General features: G+C 44.5%; 1 protein-coding gene across 1 annotated transcript in view; it reads right to left on the minus strand.

Annotated features, from left to right (window-relative positions):
- The window catches only part of MBD5 (methyl-CpG binding domain protein 5), a 46161-nt gene extending 25555 nt beyond the window's left edge, over positions 1–20606 (minus strand). The window contains exons 1-5 of the mRNA XM_054380743.1: positions 20523–20606; positions 19965–20099; positions 13583–13685; positions 12653–12833; positions 7432–9570 (exon numbers count right to left, since the gene is read on the minus strand). Of these exons, the coding sequence (XP_054236718.1) occupies positions 7432–9570; positions 12653–12833; positions 13583–13685; positions 19965–20077 (2536 nt within the window). The 5' untranslated portion in view covers positions 20078–20099; positions 20523–20606. The remainder of the gene's footprint in view (positions 1–7431; positions 9571–12652; positions 12834–13582; positions 13686–19964; positions 20100–20522) is intronic.
- Positions 20607–21758: the final 1152 nt, after the last annotated feature.

Raw genomic sequence — 21758 nt, forward strand, 5'->3', positions numbered from 1 at the left:
ACCTTACTGCCATATGGATATAACCAGGCCACCACCAGCTCAGCCTGACCTGCAGGACACTCTGGTACACAGGACTTGCAAAGGCAAGAGATGGTTTCAGGCCATACTTTGAGAGGAACTCTGTTTCTGCATTTGGGCAAGGACAGAAATAGATTTTCTCTTGGTGGCTAAGAGGCTTCCCTTGGGAGTAGTAATGATATTTGATGTGTGAAGCAGCACTGGGGAGAGATTTCATTCAGGCACGAGGAAATGGTTCTATCTACAGAACTCTCAGGAATATAAACCCTAATTTGGGGTATTTTCAAGTGGACCTAATCTCTGCTTCTAAATTATGAGCCTGTTTTCATAGAATCACAGAGTGGTTTGGGTTGAAAGGAGCCTTAAAGATCATCTAGTTCCAACTCCCTTGCCATGGGCAGGGATACATTCCACTAGCCCAGGTTGCTCAAGGTTTCATCCCACCTGGCCTTGACCACCTCCAGGGAGGGGGCATCCACAACCTCCCTGGGCAACCTGTTCCAGTGTCTCACCACCCTCACTGGAGAGAATTTCTTCCTAATCTCCAGTCTAAGTCTCTGCTCCTCCAGCTTCAATCCATTCCCTCTCATCCTGCCACATTTTCCATTCCACTCAGGTAAGTAAGCCCAGGGAGGAGTGTTTGGTGTGAAGCAAATCTCAAAGTTGTAAAACTGTTGCTAGCTGTTTGTCAAACACTGCTCTGTTTTCTAACCCCCATCAAACACCGCTTCTGGAGCTCCAGAGTGCATTCAGTGCTAGCCCATTCTCCAGATTAACTACACAATTAATTGCTACTAGGGAAAAAAAAAAAGGCCTGATGGATTCTGAGTAGGAGGAAGAAAATGTGTCCTTATTTCAATCCAAACTTGAGAAGTTGGGGAGTTGAAGAGGCGATGAGCAGCCAGACTTCAGCTTGAAAAGAAAACACAGGCAAACATCCTCCTCAGCTGCTGTTGGACCTGCCTCACAGAAACACAGGGTAGGAACTGGTGCAGCAAAGTCCTGAGCTGGGCAGTAGCTAAGACAATATTTACAGCTCCAGACTCAATTGCCACAGTATGATTTCTGCACCTCTTCCAAAATATCATCTCCAGCAAGTCAATATTCCAGAGGAAGAAATGCAAGCACTCCCAGTGTTGATAAGATAAAGTGCTGCCAGGCACCTGCTGAACAGCTGGCCCCAAATCCAAAAGACAAAATCTGATTCCCCCCCCACCCCAAATAGGTATAATTTCCATAACTGTGACTGAAAGTGCTGCACTAACAGGGCACACAATTCCATCTTCCTGCTCTGGCAGGGGGGTTGGACCCGATGATCTCTTGAGGTCCCTTCCAACCTCTGATATACTGTGATACTGTGATCCTCTTCTTCTGAGAGGACCACAACAGCCCTCAGAGAGCTCTCTCAGATGTCCCTCCCCAGTTTCAAAATGGAATCTCCACGATTCAGGATGAACATGAGCAGTTCTGTCTTTCTGACTCATGAGAAGACCTTTCTTGTAGGCCCCCTTCAGCAGCACCTAAAGGGGACCAACAAGAAAGCTGGGGAGGGACTTTTTACAAGGGTTTGTAGTGATAGGATGAGAGGGAATGGCTTTGAGCTGGAAGAGGGGAGGTTTAGACTGGAGATTAGGAAGAAATCCTTTCAGTGAGGGTGGTGAGACACTGGAACAGGTTGCCCAAGGGAGATTGTGTATGCCTCCTCCCTGGAGGTGTTCAAGGCAAGGCTGGATGAGGCCTTGAGCAACCTGTGCTAGTGGGAGGTGTCCCTGCCCATGGCAGAGGGGTTGGAACTAGATGTTCTCTAAGGCCCCTTCCAACCCAAGCCATTCTATGAATCCAGGCTATGATTCTGGGAAGGTAGGATATAGTCAGAGGTACTCAAAAGAAGGTTTGGAGTTCTGGTTAACAATCATTAAGACATGAACATGAAGATTTGTACAACAAGCATCAATGGCTGCCCTCAGAACAAGGACTTGAGGTATGAGCTACTTATTTCAACCAAAAATACAAGAAAGAGTTAAAGACCATCTACTATTTCTGCAGCAGCAATGGAGCTGGGTCTGCATTAAAACATGAAGGACCAAGAATGACTTTAGATACAGCTTCCTTATAAACCAGACAACCCAAACCAAAAGCAAAATAGTAGAGCCTTCAGAGCATTTCTACCAAGTCACAGAGCAGGAACTGTATCTGTGTTGTACTAAAGAACGCACTTAAAGTGTCCCAATTCAAAATGAAAATGCAAATCATACTTTACAAAGCATTGCTGTAAGAGAAACTATCCACTATGTATTCTCCTATTTCCACATCCACACTGAATGCCCTCTGTCAGACACTGGGGTTGTTTAGTCTGGAGAAAAGGAGGCTGAGGGGAGACCTCATTGTTCTCTACAACTCCTTTAAAGGAGGTTGAAGTGAGGTGAGGGTTGGTCTCTTCTCCCTAGCATCAGGTGATAGAATGTAAGGAAATGGCTTCAAGCTGCACCACAGGAGGTTGAAATTGGAGATTAGGAACAGTTTCTTTGCTGCAAGAATGATCAGGCCTTGGAACAGGCTGCCCAGAGAGGTGGTGGAGTCCCCATCCCTGGAGGTGTTCAAAAAGCATGCAGACTTTGGGACATGGTGGTGCTGGGTCGATGGTTGGACTCAATGATCTTAGAGGTCTTTTCCAACCAAACGGTTCTATCATTCTCTGACTCCCAGCACTGTGGTCATAGCTTTCTTCACTTACAACAAACCAGCTATAATGTTGCCCCCCTTCTTAACAGTGGTTTTCAACCTCTTGCTTGAGCAGGTTATTTTCAGGATGACAACCACTGAGGCCTGCACTGTGCATTCTCTGCAACTTCTGAGCAGTGACTGAGCTGGAATAAGCCTGTGAGAATTTTGAGGGAAGGACAAAAAAAAATCCAAAGCAGTTTCTAGGACAACAGAAATCCTTCAAATAAGGTTATTGTTGAAAATACCTGACTGGATTTCCATCTTGGCTCTCCTCCTTCCCCCTGTCTCTTCTGAGTTATGCATTCTACCATCACTGCTGTTTTTAAAATGACTTTGGGAAAACTATTCTTCTGTGCTCAGCTGTTAACAGAAAGCAGCAGCAGCCTTCTAGTAAAAAGCTGTCAAGACAACAGCATACAAATGAAGGAACACACAAATGAAGCCTTACACTACTTTCTCTTCCTATTTTCACTCAGTCTGATCTCATCCTGTATCATTTCCCACTCACAGCTGTGGGAGATGCATTGCAGATGAGGGAAAATATTTTATTGCAAATTTGGCTAACTAAAAAGGCACTAAAACACAGGAGTTCTTTCAACAGTCTCCACTCCACCCTCTAGCAAGCAGCTGCCTGCTGCTTCTGCTGAAGAATATTCTCAGATGTGAAAGAAATTCTTTGCAGTGAGGGTGGTGAGACCCTGGAACAGGTTGCCCAGGGAGGTTGTGGATGCCCCCTCCCTGGGAAGCGTTCAAGGCCAGGCTGGATGAGGCCTTGAGCAACCTGGGCTAGAATGGTTTGGGTTGGAAGAGACCTTAAAGATCATCCAGTTCCAACTCGCCTGCCATGGGCAGAGTCACCTTCCACTAGAGAAGGTTGCTCAAGGCCTCATCCAACCTGGCCTTGAACACCAAGGGCTCAAACTTGGAAGACCACAAAATCTTTCTACTGCCTGAAGAGAAAAAGCTTATTTTTTATGTATTCCTTTTACATTCCATCACACTCGTAGTGCAAATTACCTGGAAACTAAAGATGCTGTCTGTGGAAGGAGAACCCAAAGGCTGCAACAATAAGCCTTGGTCCATGAGGTTAAAATGTAATTAAAAGCTTAAGCAATACCCAGCTATCTAATTGTGGTGCTTCTCAGGATGTTTTTTCCCTCCAGAACTATTTTCTGATTAGTAGCTATTCTGAATGCTGGCACAGAAAGAGAAAACAGATTTAGCAATTAAAATATTTCAACACAAAGAGGAAAAGAAAGTATAAAATAAAACCAACAAACCAAGCCACAAACTAAAACATGAGCACAAGAGATTCCTGAAGACATCTTGATGACTGAACTGCTCTGCAAAGCACATTTGACACTGCCCTGCTCCATCCAATGACGCTTGAAGAGCACAGAGTAACTCACAATACATAGATTCACAGAAGAATCATTAAGGCAGGAAAAGGCCTCTAAGATCATCAAGCCCAACTGTCAACCCAGCATCTCCCTGACCACTAGACCATGTCCCACATCTACTTGTTTTTTGAACACCTTTAGGGATGGTGATGACTCGACCACCTCCCCGGGCAGCCTGCTCCAGTGCCCGAGAACCCTTTTCGGGCAGACGTTTTTCCTAATATCCAACCTGAACCTCCCCTGGCACAACTTGAGGCTCCTTCCTCTTGCCCTGTCACTTGTTGCATGTGAGATCGACCCCCACCTCACTCCAACCTCCTTTGAGGTAGCTGTAGAGCCTCCTCTTCTGAAGACTAAACAACCCCAGGTGACTCAGTCACTTCTCCAGACCCTTCACCACCTTCATTGCCCTTCTCTGGACACACTCCAGCACCTCAATGTCCTTCTTGCAGTGAAGGGCCCAAAACTGAACCCACTATGTGAGGTGTGGCCTCACCAATGACTAGCAGGGGGAGGACAATCACACCCCTAGACCTTCTGGACACACCATTCCTGAGAAAGGCCAGGATGCTGTTGGCCTTCTTGGCCACCTGAGCACACTGCTGGCTCATGTTCAGCTGGCCATCAATCAACACCCTGTGGGCCTTCCCTGCCAAGCAGCTCCCCAGCCTCTCTTCCCCCAGCCTGTAGCATTGCATTGCATGGAGTTGCTGTGGTCCAAGTGCAGCAGGCAACACTTGACCTAATAAAATCTCATAGTGTTGCCCTCAGCCCATGGATCCATCCTGTCCAGATCTTTCTGCAGAGCTTTCCTGCTCTCCAGCAGATTGACACAGCCACCCAGCATGATGTTATCTGAAAACTCACTGAGGGTGTACTCAATCCCCAGATCACTGATAAAGATGTGAAACAGAAAATCAGAAACATTCTGCAGAAGCACCACAGCAGAAGAGAAGTCCCCAGGTGGGGTTATGAAGATATTACTGTCCCTGTATTAATGGGAACTGAACTGGCTGTTTGTGAAGGTGAAACCTTTCCTGCTGGGGCTTGGGCACACAGAGATTTGTTCTGATGAATCTGCCTTCTTGGGAAGAAATTGAGCTGGCCTGATGATCCAAGCAATGGACTGATGAACTACCAGAGGAATGTCAACCAGCCATGCCATCAGCCCAAAAGCAGCCTTCACCAGTGGTCCCAGCTAGCACCACACCAAAGCAGGGCATGGCCACAGCAGAGGACTAGAACAAAGATCCTGCACAGGGATGAATTTGGATGCCCCTTCTTACAAGTCCACTTTAATAGTCTTTCATCTGATATAACACTCATCTGCTGCTAATCTTGGACTTTTCAACCCTTACCCCAGGTAGGGTGAATCACTACTGCTCAGCTTTGTGACAGTAACCATTGGTGCCCAGGCTCTTGTCTCAGGTAATGTTCAGTTGGTGCCCAGGCTCTTATCTCAGGTAACGTTCAGTTGGTGCCCAGGCTCTTATCTCAGGTAACGTTCAGTTGGTGCCCAGGCTCTTATCTCAGGTAATGTTCAGTTGGTGTCCAGGCTCTTATCTCAGGTAACATTCAGTCTTTTCACTTCTCTGGAGGGTAAGATGATTCAGTCCCATGTTGCAGTAACTTTGCAGTCTTCTACTGTGCAGGCAATGACAATTCAGAAGAATCTACACTTAGAAGCACAGACTACTTCTGGTTGGAAGAGACCTTTCAGATCATCCAGTCCAACCTTTAATCCAGCACTGTCAGGTTACCACTAAACCATGTCCCTCAGCACCACAACTACACAGCTTTTCAATCCTTCCAGGGATGGGGACTCCACCACTTCCCTGGACAACCTGTTCTAGGGCTTGACAACCCTTTTTGGGAAGAAATTGTTCCTCATGTCAAACCTAAACCTCCCTTGGTGCAATGTGAAGCTATTTCCTTTTGTCGTATCAGTTGTTCCTACATCCCAGTGGTCCCCATTGAAGTCACAGCAGAGGTGGAGACTCAGAGTTCCTGCTGAAAGAATCTGGTTAGTGGGACAGGGAAGCAAGCTCCTAGAACAAAGCCAGCCCTTTGTTCAGTCCATAAGAGAGAACAAAGTCTCAGAAGAGACAGGCTATATCAGGCACCACTCCTCTTTGTCACCATGACAAGGCAAAACAGGCATGCAAGGACTGAGAGCTGCTTGCTTGCGACACAAACCACCGATATAGCTAAAGCAAAAAAATGAAACTCTGATTCTCCCCCAGGGAAAGGAGAGAAACCCTTAAAAGTCATCAGAAACTGTGAGCAGCACAACATTACAGAATTATTTGCATACAATTCAGGTTTTACAGAATCCCACCCTGTATTTTAAGGAATGAAGCTCAGGAGTGCCTATCAGGTTCTTCCTTGGGTTAATGAGAGACTGCTTGCACGCTTCCAGTCACTTCCCTTTGACCTGAGGTAGCTTAGATGTGATTGAATCAAACACAGGGTCTGAAAAGTTAACCAAGCTGGCAGACTGAAAGATCAGATGGAAGGTTTTCCTGCTGCTTAAGAAATTAACAGAGCACCAGCTTCCAGAACTGCAATGTTGTTCAACCAGTGGTAGTTAAATGAAACACAACTTTTTGAGCTGACTCCCTTTCATCTTGACAGCAACATACCTGTTTCCTCTCCAAGTCTTCACTGATGAATAAACCAGGAAGTCTCTCTCTACCCTCTTCCAACTGAATGTACAGTTCATTCAACCATTTAATTACCAGCTTAGTAAAATGATCATGATAAAAGTAAACACAGACTTGGCTGCACCTGAAAAAGGTTATTTTGTAAACTTCTATACTTCTACTATCTGCTCCAGTCTGTGGTAACACCAGCCCTTGAATGCAAGCAGTAAAGAACAGATGGACAGCCTGGATATACACTGCCAGGTTGGTCATGGCACACTAGGGTTGAAGTAGCAAGAGCACGCTGCAAAAAAAAAAATCCCAGTTTCTTTGGGCAAGTGACAAAAGCTGAGGTCTGGGTGGGTACAAAAGGTCATGGATTTTATTTAGGCAGTGTGTGGAAGCTAATGGAAGCAAGAGCTGTCAGAGGAAGATTTTGTTCAGAAGAAGGGGGACATGTTTTTGTCTGCCACTGTATTATCTCATTTGTTTTATTATGAGCTGGACAGCAGCCTGAAACAGGCAGATTTTTATACTGGCAAACTGAAGGTGAATAAGCAGATAGGTGAAAGGAACCCATCTCAAACCAGTCGCCATGTACTTCCCAGCAGCCAAACCTCGGGGTATCCCTTCAGGAGGAAACCTACCTGCTTCAGGACTTGTTTGATTACAGCTGCTAACAATGCTGTTTGGTATCACTGGAGTGGAGGATGCCTGGATTCTGGGCTGAGGTGGGTTCGGATGTAATGAGTTTCCTAAAGCCATTCCTGACTGAGCGAGCATCCCGCAGGTGCCGCTGGCCTGCATCTGATTGATTAACCCTGCAAGGTGGTTGGTGGTGCCCGGGCTTGTACCGTGGACAAAGTTAGTGTTTGTGTTCTGGCAGTGCACACCTTCCCCTCGCAGGGGTAAACTCTGTGCCAGCGAGTTCTGGAGGCTGCCAGAGTTCATACTGGTGTCTGCGAAATGCATCTGGTTACCAGAGCAAGGTAAAGCAGTATTGGAGCTCCCACAACTGGTGGTACTATTGCTGCTCATGTGAGAGCTTTGACAACTCATGGACTGAAGTAGCTGGGACATAGAACTGATGGGAAAGGAGCTTTGACTTTGCTTTCTTATCAAATCAGAGCCAGCTTTGGAAACTCCAGAACTGTCCATCTGAGACTGTCTCAGCAAACTCAGCACTGTGGTGGTGGGCTGCTTCCTTTTCCTCAGAGGATCTTTCTGCTGAGACATCAACTTATCTCTGAGTGCTGCTCGGCCACTCTGCCCTTCAGTCGTTGGTAGAAGCACGTTGGCAGCAGGAGGGAACATGGTATTTAAAGTGCTGTGTCCTTCGTTGTTGCCACTGCTGGCAACAGGTCCAGAATTGCTACTGCTGTTATTGTTGTTACCAGCAAGTTTATTTTGATTTGCTAGCTGTGCTTTGGCTGCTGCTGAGAGTAAACTGCTTGCTGGAAAAGAGGCCGCGTTGTGCTGGTTCAAGATCTGATTTAAAGGCATTCCCAGCAAACCAGGCTGACTCTTCAAGGAACCGCTTCCAGCCGATGCAGTGGGAAAAACTGCATTGTTTGGAGGATTTAATACATTACTCATTCCAGCAATTAATGGGTTAGGGATCTCCTTGTACTGATTAAGTCCATCGTGCTTGGTGGAAGGGCTAGATGGCATAGATGGTCTTGGTGACCCTATTGTTGACCGTGGGGACCTGGGAGGGACTTTAATACCGCTACAGGATGACTGTGGTCCTACTGGAGGCAGCAGGAAATTGCCATGATCTGATGACGTGGAAGAAGAACGTGATCTTTGGGGAGAAGCCTCGATCCTTCCAAGCCCGGATCCCAGCATATGAACCGGGGATGTCACCGGTGAAGGAGAGAGGGAAGTTGAAGCAGAGTGCTGCACTCTTTGAACGTGACTTCCATGGTTCATGTGCCCAGGTTTGACAGTTGGCAAAGGAAGATTACTTGGCAAAGGGACGACAGCAGGAGGCATGCTTACATTCATCACAGGTACCTGAGAGTGGACGTTTGAATGGAAAGTAGTTGGGTTAATGATAACTGGGTTCTGGTTCACTGGCTTGCTAGGGATAGGGTCAAGTATGCCAAGTGGATCCTTTTCTGATGTTAATGGCTTTTTCTGAAGAGCACAAGAAGGTGGTGGAGGAGGCGGGGGTGGGCCCTGGGGCGGTTTATGGTGAAACATTGCTCGTGGTATTTCCATACCAGCTGAGAAATTACACATGGGTTTTTTCATTACTGGGCTTTTTGTGGTCAAGGTTGGGGAAAGAGGTATATTAGTCCTTCCAGCCATTGCACAGGATGACTGTATGGGAGAACCATGTAGCATTACTGATGGTGGAGAGAGAGGTGTCCTGTTCATGTGAATAGGACTAGAGTTGGGTGCTCCATGAAAATTGGGATTGTTCCTTGTGAAAACATCAGGGCTTCCAAGTGGGTCAGTCCTGGGAGAGATTGAGCCATCTCCGTATATCTGTGATCCTGATGAAGCTGGACTGGGCATCCCACCGTGACTGCCACGATACGGAGACTTCTGTCCGAGTTCATTACTACCCAATCTCTGCCTAGGATAGACAGAATGAAGTTCTTGTTGCTGGCTTCCAGCCATTTCTTGCACATAAAGCCTACCCATGGCATTAGATGCCCCCATCATCAACTTGAAAGGAGTCTTACATTCCGGCATCACAGAATTTGTAATTCCTTCATGTGATTTATTCCTCACTGATCTTGGAGTTGCTGCTCTAGTAGGAACAACTGGAGTTGCACCTGGGAGTGAAAACACAAGAGTTACTGTTTTGAAACCCAGTATCACACATTGCAGTGCAATATTCAGAAAAGCTGGGAAGCCTTTTGGCTAAACTTTTGCCTCAAGAGAGGCAACCCACCGAAATCCCCAATGGGATGGTCCATGCTGCCCTACTACATGGTATAGCTGTGTAGACTTTAACTCCATATCCCACATAAGGGCTGCATAATTATGGACAGCTTTCAATCTTTCTCTTTGCCTTCTGTCCTTCTAACTATCATCACCAGGGTCCTACTCCTGAACCTCCAGCATCAACACTTTGGCTAGGGCTAGAAGAGCTGGCAGAAGGAGCAGGCAATTGCTCTCAGAGGGAAAAGGAGCCTCTGGCACCATCTATTGAGTACAGGAGGAACAAAGCCCAACAAGGGCTTAGACTAATTTCTCCATGCCCTACAGAGAAAAGAGTCCTGCCCCAAACTCCGGCCTTGATGAGGATGAGTGGGGAGCTGTGCCACATAACTTTGGCCCAGATTTGTCTTCAGCCAACCACTTGATTGCAGAGACTTTGACTCACCAAGGCTGTCCAAGGCAGGGTGCAGCTTCTTCTACAGCTCTGTGTCACTTGCTGGCACCACAGGCACTAACTTCCAGGTCTCTGAGTTAGTTCAGATCCTGGGAACTGTACTCTCACTTCAGTGAGTTAAGGCTCTACCTGCAGCTTCTGCAACAGGGGTTCTCCTTGGGGTGAAGATGCTAAACTGAAGGGGCTCAACCTCACCTGTTGGTTTCAGGGTAAACACCCTGGGGATATTTGCAGGTGTACCCTTCTACAATGGAAACATTTCCTGTACATCCCACTGGGGGGCTAGACCTTCCTAGAAGCACAAGATCATTTTTGTGCCTGCCAAAATCAGATTTACATTAACAGAGCTTTTCCCCCAACGTTGTGCTTTAAGAATACCATCACAAGCAGCTCCACATCACAAGCAGCTCCACGTCTGGAGGACTTGCTGCCAGTTCTGCTGCTCTGGGAATCTGTAATTCAGCTTGGAGTGCTTGGCATGCAGCCTCTGAATATGCAAGCTTAAACTTGAATGATCAGCTAAAGATTCCATGTTCAAATGAATCCAGAGGTGCCTTTAAACTCCTCTACTCACAAGAACCCAATTCCCTTCTTTCCTTCAGCCTGCCCATAGGAGACAGATGGCACTGACGATCCTGCCTTCATCCTATTTGCTCAACCAGCTACATCATGAGAGAAACAAACATATTACCTTTCCCAAAATACAAGCCAAGCCTTATTTAGAGGACAGATCCCAAGACTGAAGTGCAAAATGGAACATGTAACCCTCACCTGCGATGTTGGACCTGAGCAAACGGTCAAATGTAAGTGTGCAAATCCAAAGATATTCTGTTTATGAAGGCAAATTGTGAGGAAATTTTTTTCCTTGCTTAGTACACAAAATTCTGATCAACAGAGAAAGTGAGACTACATAAATGTGACTTGCTTCTTAATACTTAGCTGGTTTGATCTCCTTCATTTTGCTAATTTTTTTGAAAATGGAAATGCAATTTAAGTACTACTCCTAAAGAATAAAACACGATTAATGCATTGTAATGTAGGAACTTGCACTGTTTTCTTTAAAAACCTAAATGGCACTGCAGAAAACCCAACTGAAACAAAGCTTTAAAATCACAGAGCAATTTGAAAATGCAAGAGCACATCAGGACTATGACCAGCAGTGGTATCTTCAAGTGTTGTCTGCACATTTGAAATTCAGTATCTCTTTTTATGCTCTTCAAATTTCCCACTCTGAGGTCAAGCTGTAGAGGGGTTGGCAACTAGCCAGCACTTGCTGCAGCAAGACTGGGGTGCAAAAGGGCCCTCTCACATTATCCAGGGCCACTTCCCACAAGCTGCATGTATCAGAGTATACAACCAGAAACATACTGAGCTCTGTCTTAAGGTAACTTCTCTCTGTTGTGCTCCCCATTTGGATTTGTTTGACTACTTCATAACCCTTGTTTTGGAATCCTTAGAAAGCATCTAATTTTAACTGGAAATCTTTATGCACCCCTGGTTTTGTGGCTGTTTATTTCAGTGCTGACTATGCCCTTTAGCTTAAGGAGCTTTATTTTCCAGTGCTGAATCTCATGATGCCCTTATTGACAACAATTTTGCCTCCTTTCAGCCACCATTTTGGTGGGTTGAACAACCTAGAGACTTTTAGATGACTTTCAGAAGGCAGGTTTTGCAGTCCACTAAAAGAAAAAGGCTCTGCTCTATTTCAGCAGGAGTACTGCTAGCAAGAAGAGGGTGCAGGAAGGCAGGGAGAACACAACAGCATTTGTACTTCTCTCTCTCCCAGTCACACTGATCTGCACCACACTGCCATCTGGTACTGCTCACAGGCATCTTTGATCAGCTATGATATCTAGGGCTTCTTTCCTCAATAATTTACAGCTAATAGCTTTTTTTCACTAGTCCCCAGGTGAATAACCTCACAATTAACAGGATTTGTTGCTACACCTTTTCTTTCAACTCCAAGTCTCAATGATCCCCCAGATTTTCAACATGTTTTGATCTTCTCTTGTTTGGATAATACCTGTCAACTTCATCCATCAACAACCTCCCTCCTTTTTTGTTGATGTGGATAATTAAAATGCTAATCCAGGTTGGTCCCCAAAAATAATCCTTGAGAAATTACAGTGGAGATCTTCTCTTGCTGTATATTCTGCCTTGCAATACAATTTCCCATTTAGCCAAGTCCTTAGCCACATTCTAATCCCTTTATAATCACTTTATTCTGCTTCTCTAATTTCCCATGTGACAGAATATCAGACATATTACTACAGTTCCAAAAGATGAGAGCTAATGTATTTTCTTTGTCTAGAACAATCTGATATCTTTTCCAAGAAATTCATGCTCTTAGTCTGGGCTGACCTGCTTTTGAGGCTCATTTTCTATCTTCCTCCATCTCTCTAAATACTGTCTCCATTTTTATCTTGGATCTGTATACTACCGGGGAGTTATTTTTTGCACAGTGAAGATAAATATATGTAAAACCAGGTAATTAAATTATTCTGCATCATTTTACTCACTTGTTCCACCACCAGGACTAGTTAGGACTAGTGAAGGATGTGGTGCTTCCATGCTTTTATGAAGTGTAGCCACAGCAATAATTTTCCTTTTGTGGATGCATAGTTTGGTGACATCTTCGTCCGCTTTAACATCTTCAGCAGTTCTCTGCTTCACAGCAGCTCCAGGATCAAAATTAAAGACCTGAGAGTGAATAATTCCAGTGTTTAAAGTCATGATGACAGGCAGCAAACTCCCCAAATACACCTCAGCCAGAATTTTTCTGTTCCTTAGACCCACCTCTGCCCCTACTTTGCCCAAGAGATAACCTTTACAATACATTGCTAACTTATAAATAATATAATAACAAACATCATATAGATTTGTAATAAATATTAGATATTACAATAATGAAAAACAATAGTAAGTGAATATAATAATAAAATATAATAAATACAACAATAATAGTAATGGTGGTAGTAGTAGTAGTAGTAATAATAATAACAACAATAACAGTAGTAAGTAAATAATCATGGAAGTTGTCAGCTAGCAAGAGAAGTTTAACACTCTTCAGTATAAAAACCTAAGAGACAAGGACCATGTGTGGTTGAGATTGCTCTGTGATGAAGAAGGGAAGTTTAGAATTTGCCTCTAGACAATAAAATTGTGGAGCTGAGACTCAAGCTGTGAGGTGAGGTAAGGCAGTGCCTTGCTTTGATTCTCACATGATGCTGTTGATGGTTGGGGTCCAGTGTAATGTTTGAACACCACAGCAATTGAGTCAGATCTTTTTCATGAGGGGAGAAGGCAGAAGGGAGATTGATTTTGTATTTGATGGTGAATCTGTGGGTCTGTACCACTGATGTTACATGGATGAGCTGAACAGATAGCACATCAGCTGATATGGTTCATAAGATCATAGCACAGAGATCCAAAAGGATGCTTTTCATTACCTTGGGAAGAACAAGAGGACATTCTAGGCCACACTTGCATGTTCCATCAGTCAGCAAGTAAGTCTTCACCTGCTCCAAGCAGGATAATAAAGACCCACTGGGACTGCAAAGCAACAGAAATGATGAATACAAGCTGCTGACAGGTCATGGCTTCTATCTACTGTTCTAACAGCACATGTTGGGGGTGTTTAAAATAACACAGCTAAAATTTCCTATGTTGTTTCATGATTCTCCTTGCTTTCAGTCAAGAACTGAGATGAGCCCTCTCAAAAACAGCCCCCCTTAATCATTTTAAAGGAAGATTTGACTATAGAAAGCAAACACAGCAAGTGCAGAGCAGTTAACTGAGATTATTGATATTTATTATTCATACTCCAGTCCTGCTTGAAAGCCTTAACAACACCAAGATTATTTTTCTCCCTCCTCTCTCCTACAATGTGTAATGCATGGGCAGAGTGCAGTCCCCATGGACCTCCTCCCCCTCCATCTCATCACTGCAGTTCCATGTAGGCACCAAACTCATCTCCACTTTTTAGGACTGGAATCTAATTTAAGAATTAAAAACTAACAAAATGTGTATGAGAAAACCCACAGAGAAAAAGGGGAACAGTAACTGTGATAGAATGAGAGCAAATGGCCTCAAGTTGCACCAGCGGAGGTTTAGGTTGGAGATGAGGAACAGGCTGCCCAGGGAGGTGGTGGAGTCACTGTCCCTGGAGGTGTTCAAGAAAAACATGACCATGGCACTTTGGGACATGGTTTAATGGCCATTGTAGGTGAATGGTTGGACTTTATGATCTCAGAGGTCTTTTCCAACCAAACCAATTCTAAGATTCCATGAAACCCAGGTCTCTTATTTGCATAAATGGTTTGGTTTCCTTCACCTACAATTTGAAGCCTCTCACTGCAAGTGAGACATATTACACCAAGAAGCCAGTCCAGTGAGTTTCTGATAAACTATGCTTAGGTTTCTCTAACTCCCACCAGAAAATCATTATCTCCAGATCCAAAAATAGGACATTGGAAATTCTGTTACAGCAAAAATCACTAATTCATAAGATGAAAAAAAAAAGTTCTCTTGTCACAAGGCTCTAACTTGCAGATTGCTCTTTATTACCCAGCCATCTAAACTGTTTATGGGGGAAAGAATAGGGTAATTTATGAGGCTAGAACACTGCCTCTTAATGGCAGCTGTAAATAGCTCTTCTTTTAACAAAAACGACCCAACTTTGGACCATGAAACCAGCCAAGAGTCAAAATTCCAAACCATGACAAACTTTCCTGCCTTAAACCCAATGTATAAACATCTCATTTTGCATCAGAACAAAGTCACATAGAAAGCAACATCTGTGAGGGACATCTAAAGTTACACTGACAGTTTAAATCAGGAAGTTATTAGCCAGACTTGCCCTGAAATAATTATTTTAGAAGGAACTGCCTAGGTGTGTGACAGTGACAGCTCTGAGGGTAAGCAAGACAAAAGAGCAATCTCCAAATAATGGCAGGCCTATGAGGTGACAGATCAGCAAAGCCAAACCTGTCCTCCCCTCAAATGAAGTCAGGCATTGGAACAGGCTGCCCAGGGAGGTGGTGGAGTCACTGTCCCTGGAGGTGTTCAAGAAATGTGTGGACATGGCACCTGGAGATATGGTTTGATGGCCACAGTGGTATTAGGTTGGACTCAGTGATCTTAGAGGTCTTTTCTCTTAGGTTGAAGGTGGGAATTGATGATCTTAGAGGTGTTTTCCAACCCAAACAATTCTGTGATTCTATGATTTGAGGTCAAGAGGGGGAATTACTCTTTATTTTTGTTTCTTTTCATTTCAGCTATAGGCTGATTAAACCAAGATGCTACCATGAACATATTTTAACTCAGTCAGTATCACTTGTATCCCCTTCTTTAGCTTCCAGGAGACATTACTGTGGCCTCTCAGTATCTAAAGGAAGTCTACAGGAAAGCTGGAGTGAGAGTTTTTACAGGGGCATGCAGTGATAGGATGAGTGGAATGGCTTCAAACTGGAAGAAGCTGGATTTAGATGAGACACCTCCTACTAAACCAGGTTGCTCAAAACTTCATCCAGCCTTGTCTTAAATGCTTCCAGAAATGAGGCATCCACAGCTTCTCTGGGCAACCTGTTCCAGTGCCTCAACACCTTCATACTAAAGACCTTCTTCCTAATGTCCAATCTAACTGTACCCTGCTTTAGTCTAAAATCATTGCCTCTTACCCCTGTCAAAAGTCCCTCTTCAGCTTTCCCATAGTGCCTTTCAAATACCAGCTGCTCTAAGGTCTCCCTGGAGCCTTCTCTTCTCCGGCCTGAACAACCCCAACTCTAGCAGCCTGTCCCCAGAGGAGAGGTGTTTCAGCCTTTTGATCATCTTTGTGGCCCTCCTTTGGACACTCTCCAACAGATCCATGTTCTTACTGTGTTGGGGGCTCCAGAGCTGGATGCAGTACTCCCAGTGGGGTCTCACAAGAGAAGAGTAGAGGGACAGAATGCCCTCGCTTGACCTGCTGGCCACACATTTCCTCACACTCCTGTACTGCAAAGGACAACTGACTGCCTCCTTTGTAAGAAACTACCATTTTTTTTTTCAGCACTGAGGTCATCCAGAAGTTTTTGGCCTCCCATAGAAAGAAGCAAGAGTAAATTATAATATATCAAGATCTGTTAGTGACAGTTGTGAGCTCTGCTCCTGTCCTGCCCTGATGAATACTCACAAGCACTCAGATGAGGAGCAGATGTAGGTCCTACTCTGAGGCAGCAGCACTGCTTCACTAAGAGAAGCACCAAGACTCAACTCAGTGCTTTAACCAGGTAATAAAAACTAGTTAATTAATGGATTTAATCCACAGCAACTGTTGACAGCTGCTAGAAGAGTATGTGTGCTTTATAAGGAAGCACAAATAGGAGTCCTTATTCAGCTGGGATCATCTATCCTAGTTAAAGCATGTCAGACCTTAATATACACACTCATTTTCCCTTGGATAGCTTTTGAGTCAATACTGTTTGACCTTTTCCTCTCTCAATAGCCATCCTGCGTATTTCCAGGGTGGCTGTTCCCTCAGAAGGGCACTGAAGCACTAGAGCAGGTTACCCAGAGAGGTTGAGGAAACTCAGTCCTTGAAGTTGCAGCAGGTGAAACCCTGACCAAGTCAAGCAGGAGGTTGGATTATTGACTTCCAACCTTTCCAACCACCCTCTCCTACTTTCACCAAACAAGGCTGTAAGAGCTGTAGCCCACATGAAGTGCCTTTCTGCAATCTGAATGGCCTACAGAAGGCAACCAGAAAATTAACCAGTGGATTAAAGAGAAAACAAACAAACATGGGAAAAATGTGGGAAGACAATACAAGCTACCCCAAGGTGGAAAAGGCAACTGGTCAATTTGAGTCAACCAGAATAAAACCAGTGTTTTGAGTAAGGCATTTCAGAACAGAAACACTAAGAAAGATCTCCTGAACAAAGAGAACAGCCATAAAAAGAAGATAGAAAAGCAAAATAACAGCCAGCATTACACCAACAGTTACTGGTTTATAAACATGGAAGCCAAATGCTTGAAGAAGCAGCACAAGCTTCATGTAGAAAATGAAGTTCAAAACCAGGTATGATCATCAGGTATATAATCACAGAATATATCTGTTTGGAAGAGACCTTCAAGTTCATCCAGTCCAAACCTCGACCCAGCACTGAAGGGTCAACAATAAACCATGTCCCTAAGCACCAGATCCACGCTCTGCTTGAACACCCCCAGGGATGGTGACTCCAGCACTGCCCTGGACAGATCATTCCAATGTTTGAGAACCATCTCTGTGAAAAAATATTTCCTAATATCCAGCCTGAACCTCTCTGGTGCAGCTTGAAACCATTTCCTCTGGTCCTGTCGCTTGACACCAAGGAGAAGAGCCTGCCGCCTCCTCGCTCCAACCTCTCTTCAGATAGCTGTAGAGAGCAATGAGGTCTCACTTCAGCCTCTTCCACTCCAGACTGAACAACCCCAGCTCCCTCAGGTGCTCTTCACAGGCCCTTCATGAGCCTCACTGTCCTCTGGACACACTCCAGCACCTCAGTGTCCTTCCTGTAGTGAGTGGCCCACAAGTGAACACAATACTCAAGGTGTGGCCTCACCAGTGCTGAGTACAGGGGGATGATCACCTCCCTGTCCCTGCTGGCCACTGTGTTTCTAACACAAGCCAGGATGCCATTGGCTTTCTTGGCCACCTGGGCACACTGCTGACTCACATTCAGTCAACTATCAACCAGTACCCCCAGGCTGCTCTCCAAGTTGCAGCTTTCCAACTCCATAGCTTTCTGTGGGGTTGCTGTGACCCAGGTGGAGCACCTGGCACTTGGCCTTGCTGAACTTCATACCATTAGCCTTGGCCCATGGGCCTAACCTGTCCAGATCTCTCTGTAAAGCTTTCCTAGCCTGTATCTACCACATTGACACAGTCAACCAACTTGGTGTCACCTGCAAACTTACTAAGGGTGCAATATCAAAACATCAAAGCATTTTGTCTTGATGCCTGCATAGAGATGATAGGACAAAAAAAAAAAAAAAGGCAACCAACCCCCAATTTTTCTTTCTCATTGATTTTTTAACTAAGGCAGAGGCCCAGTACATTATAGCTGTAATGAGCAATACAAGGGGAAGGAGATTTCTCTCTGACATGCGTATCGCTGACACGGATTCTGTCTGATTCTGCTAATTGAGAACATAAACAAGAAATCCTGGAATGCATTTGATCTTTTATGGTGGTTTAGTGCAAAATTGGGAGTGTGCTCTGACTCATTAAAGGATTTTGTATTTGGTAATACAGAAAATGTTGTGAAGATGTGGTTATTTTAATCAGAGAATATAAGAAGATTAAGCAAATAATGGGTTGATAAACATTTAGATTTCTGTGATGTAAACCTGATGTACTCAGATTTTGTTAAAGCTAACTTTGATCTGTTTTTTTGTTTGTTTCCAATAACATTTAATTTATAGTCTGTTTGCCTGAACTCATTCATTTAAGAGTAATTGCAATGCATTTCTTTGTGACTGTTCCAGGGTGAAGCAAAAAAAATCCAATAAGCTAACAAAATAAACAAATAAAATGCCTAAAACTTTGGATTTAGGCTTGTGTTCTGTTTTCTCTACATGAGAAATGTGAGGAATCCATAGGAGTAAATCTGGCTGGAGAATGTCAGTCATACTGAACACAGAAACCTCACAGGGCACAGAAAACTGGATGTTTTCTGCAGCTACTAGGTAGACACACCACTTAGATTTTCTTCCAAAAGAGAGTAAGTATAATACAGAAGTGTACTGGGGACCTGGAGCATAAACCCAGAAATGACTATGGGAAGAGGAACCATGGAATCAGAATTGTTTGGCTTGGAAAAGCCCTCTAGGATCACCGAGTCCAACCTTCAACCCAACACCACCATGGCCATTCAACCATGTCCCAGAGTGCCATGTTCACATATTTGTTGAGCACCTCCAGGGATGGGCACTCCACCACCTCCCTTGGCAGCCTGTTCCACTCCTGCAGCAATGACATTTTTCCTAATACCCAACCTAAACCTCCCCTGGCACAATTTCAGGCCCTTTCTTCTTGTTCTATCACATGATACTAGGGAGAAGAGACTGACCCCCACCTCACTCCAAACTCCCCTTTCAGGGAGTTGCAGAGAGCAATGAGGTCTTCACTCAACCTCCTCTTCTCCAGACTAAACAGTCCCAGTTCCAGTAGTTCCAGAGCTACAAAATGTCAGGATAAAGTCATATGGCACTGCATGAAGTGAGCTGAAGGCTTGCTGCTGATGGAAGAGGAGAGTCCCACTCCACCTTATCTGCCATGAACTGTTCAAGTGCCTGATCACTGCTCTGAATTCAACCAGTGAAGGCTGTCATAAAAAACCCATGCTGGTGAAAAGCAAAGGCATTGCCCCTGCACCTGGGAGCAGGCAAAAGGCAACAGAGATTTCTCATCATCTCATGTGGTGCAGAACTAAACCTCTGGTTAGTTCCATTGAATAATAAAGATATTAAGTAAGGTTAAATCTGCTACCACTCGGCTTTAAAAATCGATATAACAATAAGAAGTAATAAAGAACTATTCATGCCTAAAGCAAAGTGTAGAGTAAGAGTTATCAAATATTCAAGACCAAGCAGCATCAGATTGGAGAGCATGTTAAAGGCATGCAAATGACACAACTGACATAAGAGGACTCCACTAACAGCAGCAGAAAAAAATCATCTCACGCTTCCAAAAAAAGAATAAGAAGCACCTTGAAGATTTTGAATACAGAAGTTGAGCTGAGTCACCAATTTCCCACACACTCTGTCAAAACTACTAAGAAAAGGAGCAGCAACCACCTCAGAGAACCTTACCTGATATAGAGCACTCCACTTTGGTCCACCCGTCGCTGCCAACCAACGGGAACTTGCACTGCTGGTGGCCCTCCATCCGTGTCCCCTCCGTCACACTCCTTTCCACCATTCATTTTTCTGCTTCTGTTTATGAGTCTTCAAAGATATCAACAGTAAGATGATATCCTTTTACTACATGTCATCATGGCCTCCCAAAGGAGTACACCTTTCCCCAAACTGTACAAAGTGCATTGGGAGGCTCCAGCTCAGTTTGAAACCAAGTCCTTAAAAGTGGCCATTTTTGTTAATGAGTCACTTTCCCATTATAATCCACATTAAATAGGCAAATGTTTAGATCCTTATATATTCATAAGGATGAACTTAAGATAGATAAAAATTAGTGCTTCCAACTTGGGAAAATCATAATTCACCAATCCTTTGTTATCTGTCAGAAAGGAGAATGGGGAAAAGGAGAATTTCTAGTTCAACAGCATGGCTCCAAGCTTGATGACTGTCTAAGATAACTTGTGTTTTGTGAAAGCTTGTCTCATGTTTATAAATATGAGTCAGATCTAATACCTCCAGGTATTATACCCTTTATATGCCACATTCTTTTTGTTTCCTTTTTATCTTCCGTTTGTTATCCAAGTTGTCTTCTTGAGCTTCTTTCATGACTCCCTGGCTCCAATAGAACAGCCTGAAAAATACAGAAGGAGAAAACACATGAGCTGCTTGCTGAGGTCGTGGAAAGCATGAGATTGGAAAGCACCTTTAGAGGTCATCTAGTCCAACCTCCCCTGCAGTAATCAGGGACATCCCCAACTAGATCAGGTTGCTCAGAGCCCCATCAAGCCTAACCTTGAGCCTCACCAAGTCTCACTTTGGTCTTTCGGCCCATTCAGTAGCTCCTGAAGATGTTACTGAACGAGTAACAAGGATGAGGGAGGTGGTTCTGTCCCTCCACTCTGCACTTGTGAGACCACACCTAGAGTACTGTGCCCAGTTCTGCGCACCCCAACACAAGAAGGACATGAAACTGCTGGAGTGGGTCCAGAGGAGGCCACGAAGATGATAAGGAGAGAACCTCATCATGGGGAGAGAACCTCCTCATGGGGACAGGCTGAGGGAGGTAGGGCTGCTCATCCTGGAGAAGAGAACACTGGAGAGCCCTTTTAGAGGCCTTCTAGTACGTGAAGGGGGCCTACAAGTAAGCTGGGGACAGACTTTTTACAAGGGCTTGTAGTGACAGGATGAGGGGCAAGAGCTTTGAGCTGGAAGAGGGGAGATTGAGACTGGTGATAGGAAGGAATTCTTTACGATGAGGGTGGTGAGACACAGGCACAGGTTGCCCAAGGAGGTTGTGGATACCCCCTCCCTGGAGGTGTTCAAGACCAGGTTGGATGAGACCTTGAGCAACCTGGGCTAGTGGAGGGAGTTCCTGCTCATGGCAGTGGGTTGGAGCAATGACCTCTAAAGCCCCTTCCAACCCAAACCATTCTGTGATTCTATGTATATGGATGCATCCATTTAAAGTGCTTAAAATCACAATTTTGGATGTCAACAAAACCACCAAAAGAAGGCTTTGGGTAAATATAATCTTGCTAGGATATTCTATTTATATCCGGATGTGAAGCAGCTGTATCTTAAAAACTACATGAGTGCAATTGTTACCAAAGAGTTAAAGCACAGTTTGGGTGAACACAGGGATGTATCTTTTAACTTAATAGTTCCACATATGCTCCTGTTCAGAATTATCAACAGATGACTAGCTCAATTAATGTCCTTTAAAAATTGTTTATAAAACTGGATGGATCT

Source organism: Indicator indicator, chromosome 5 (assembly GCF_027791375.1).
Source record: "Indicator indicator isolate 239-I01 chromosome 5, UM_Iind_1.1, whole genome shotgun sequence".
Classification (NCBI taxonomy): Eukaryota; Metazoa; Chordata; class Aves; order Piciformes; family Indicatoridae; genus Indicator; species Indicator indicator.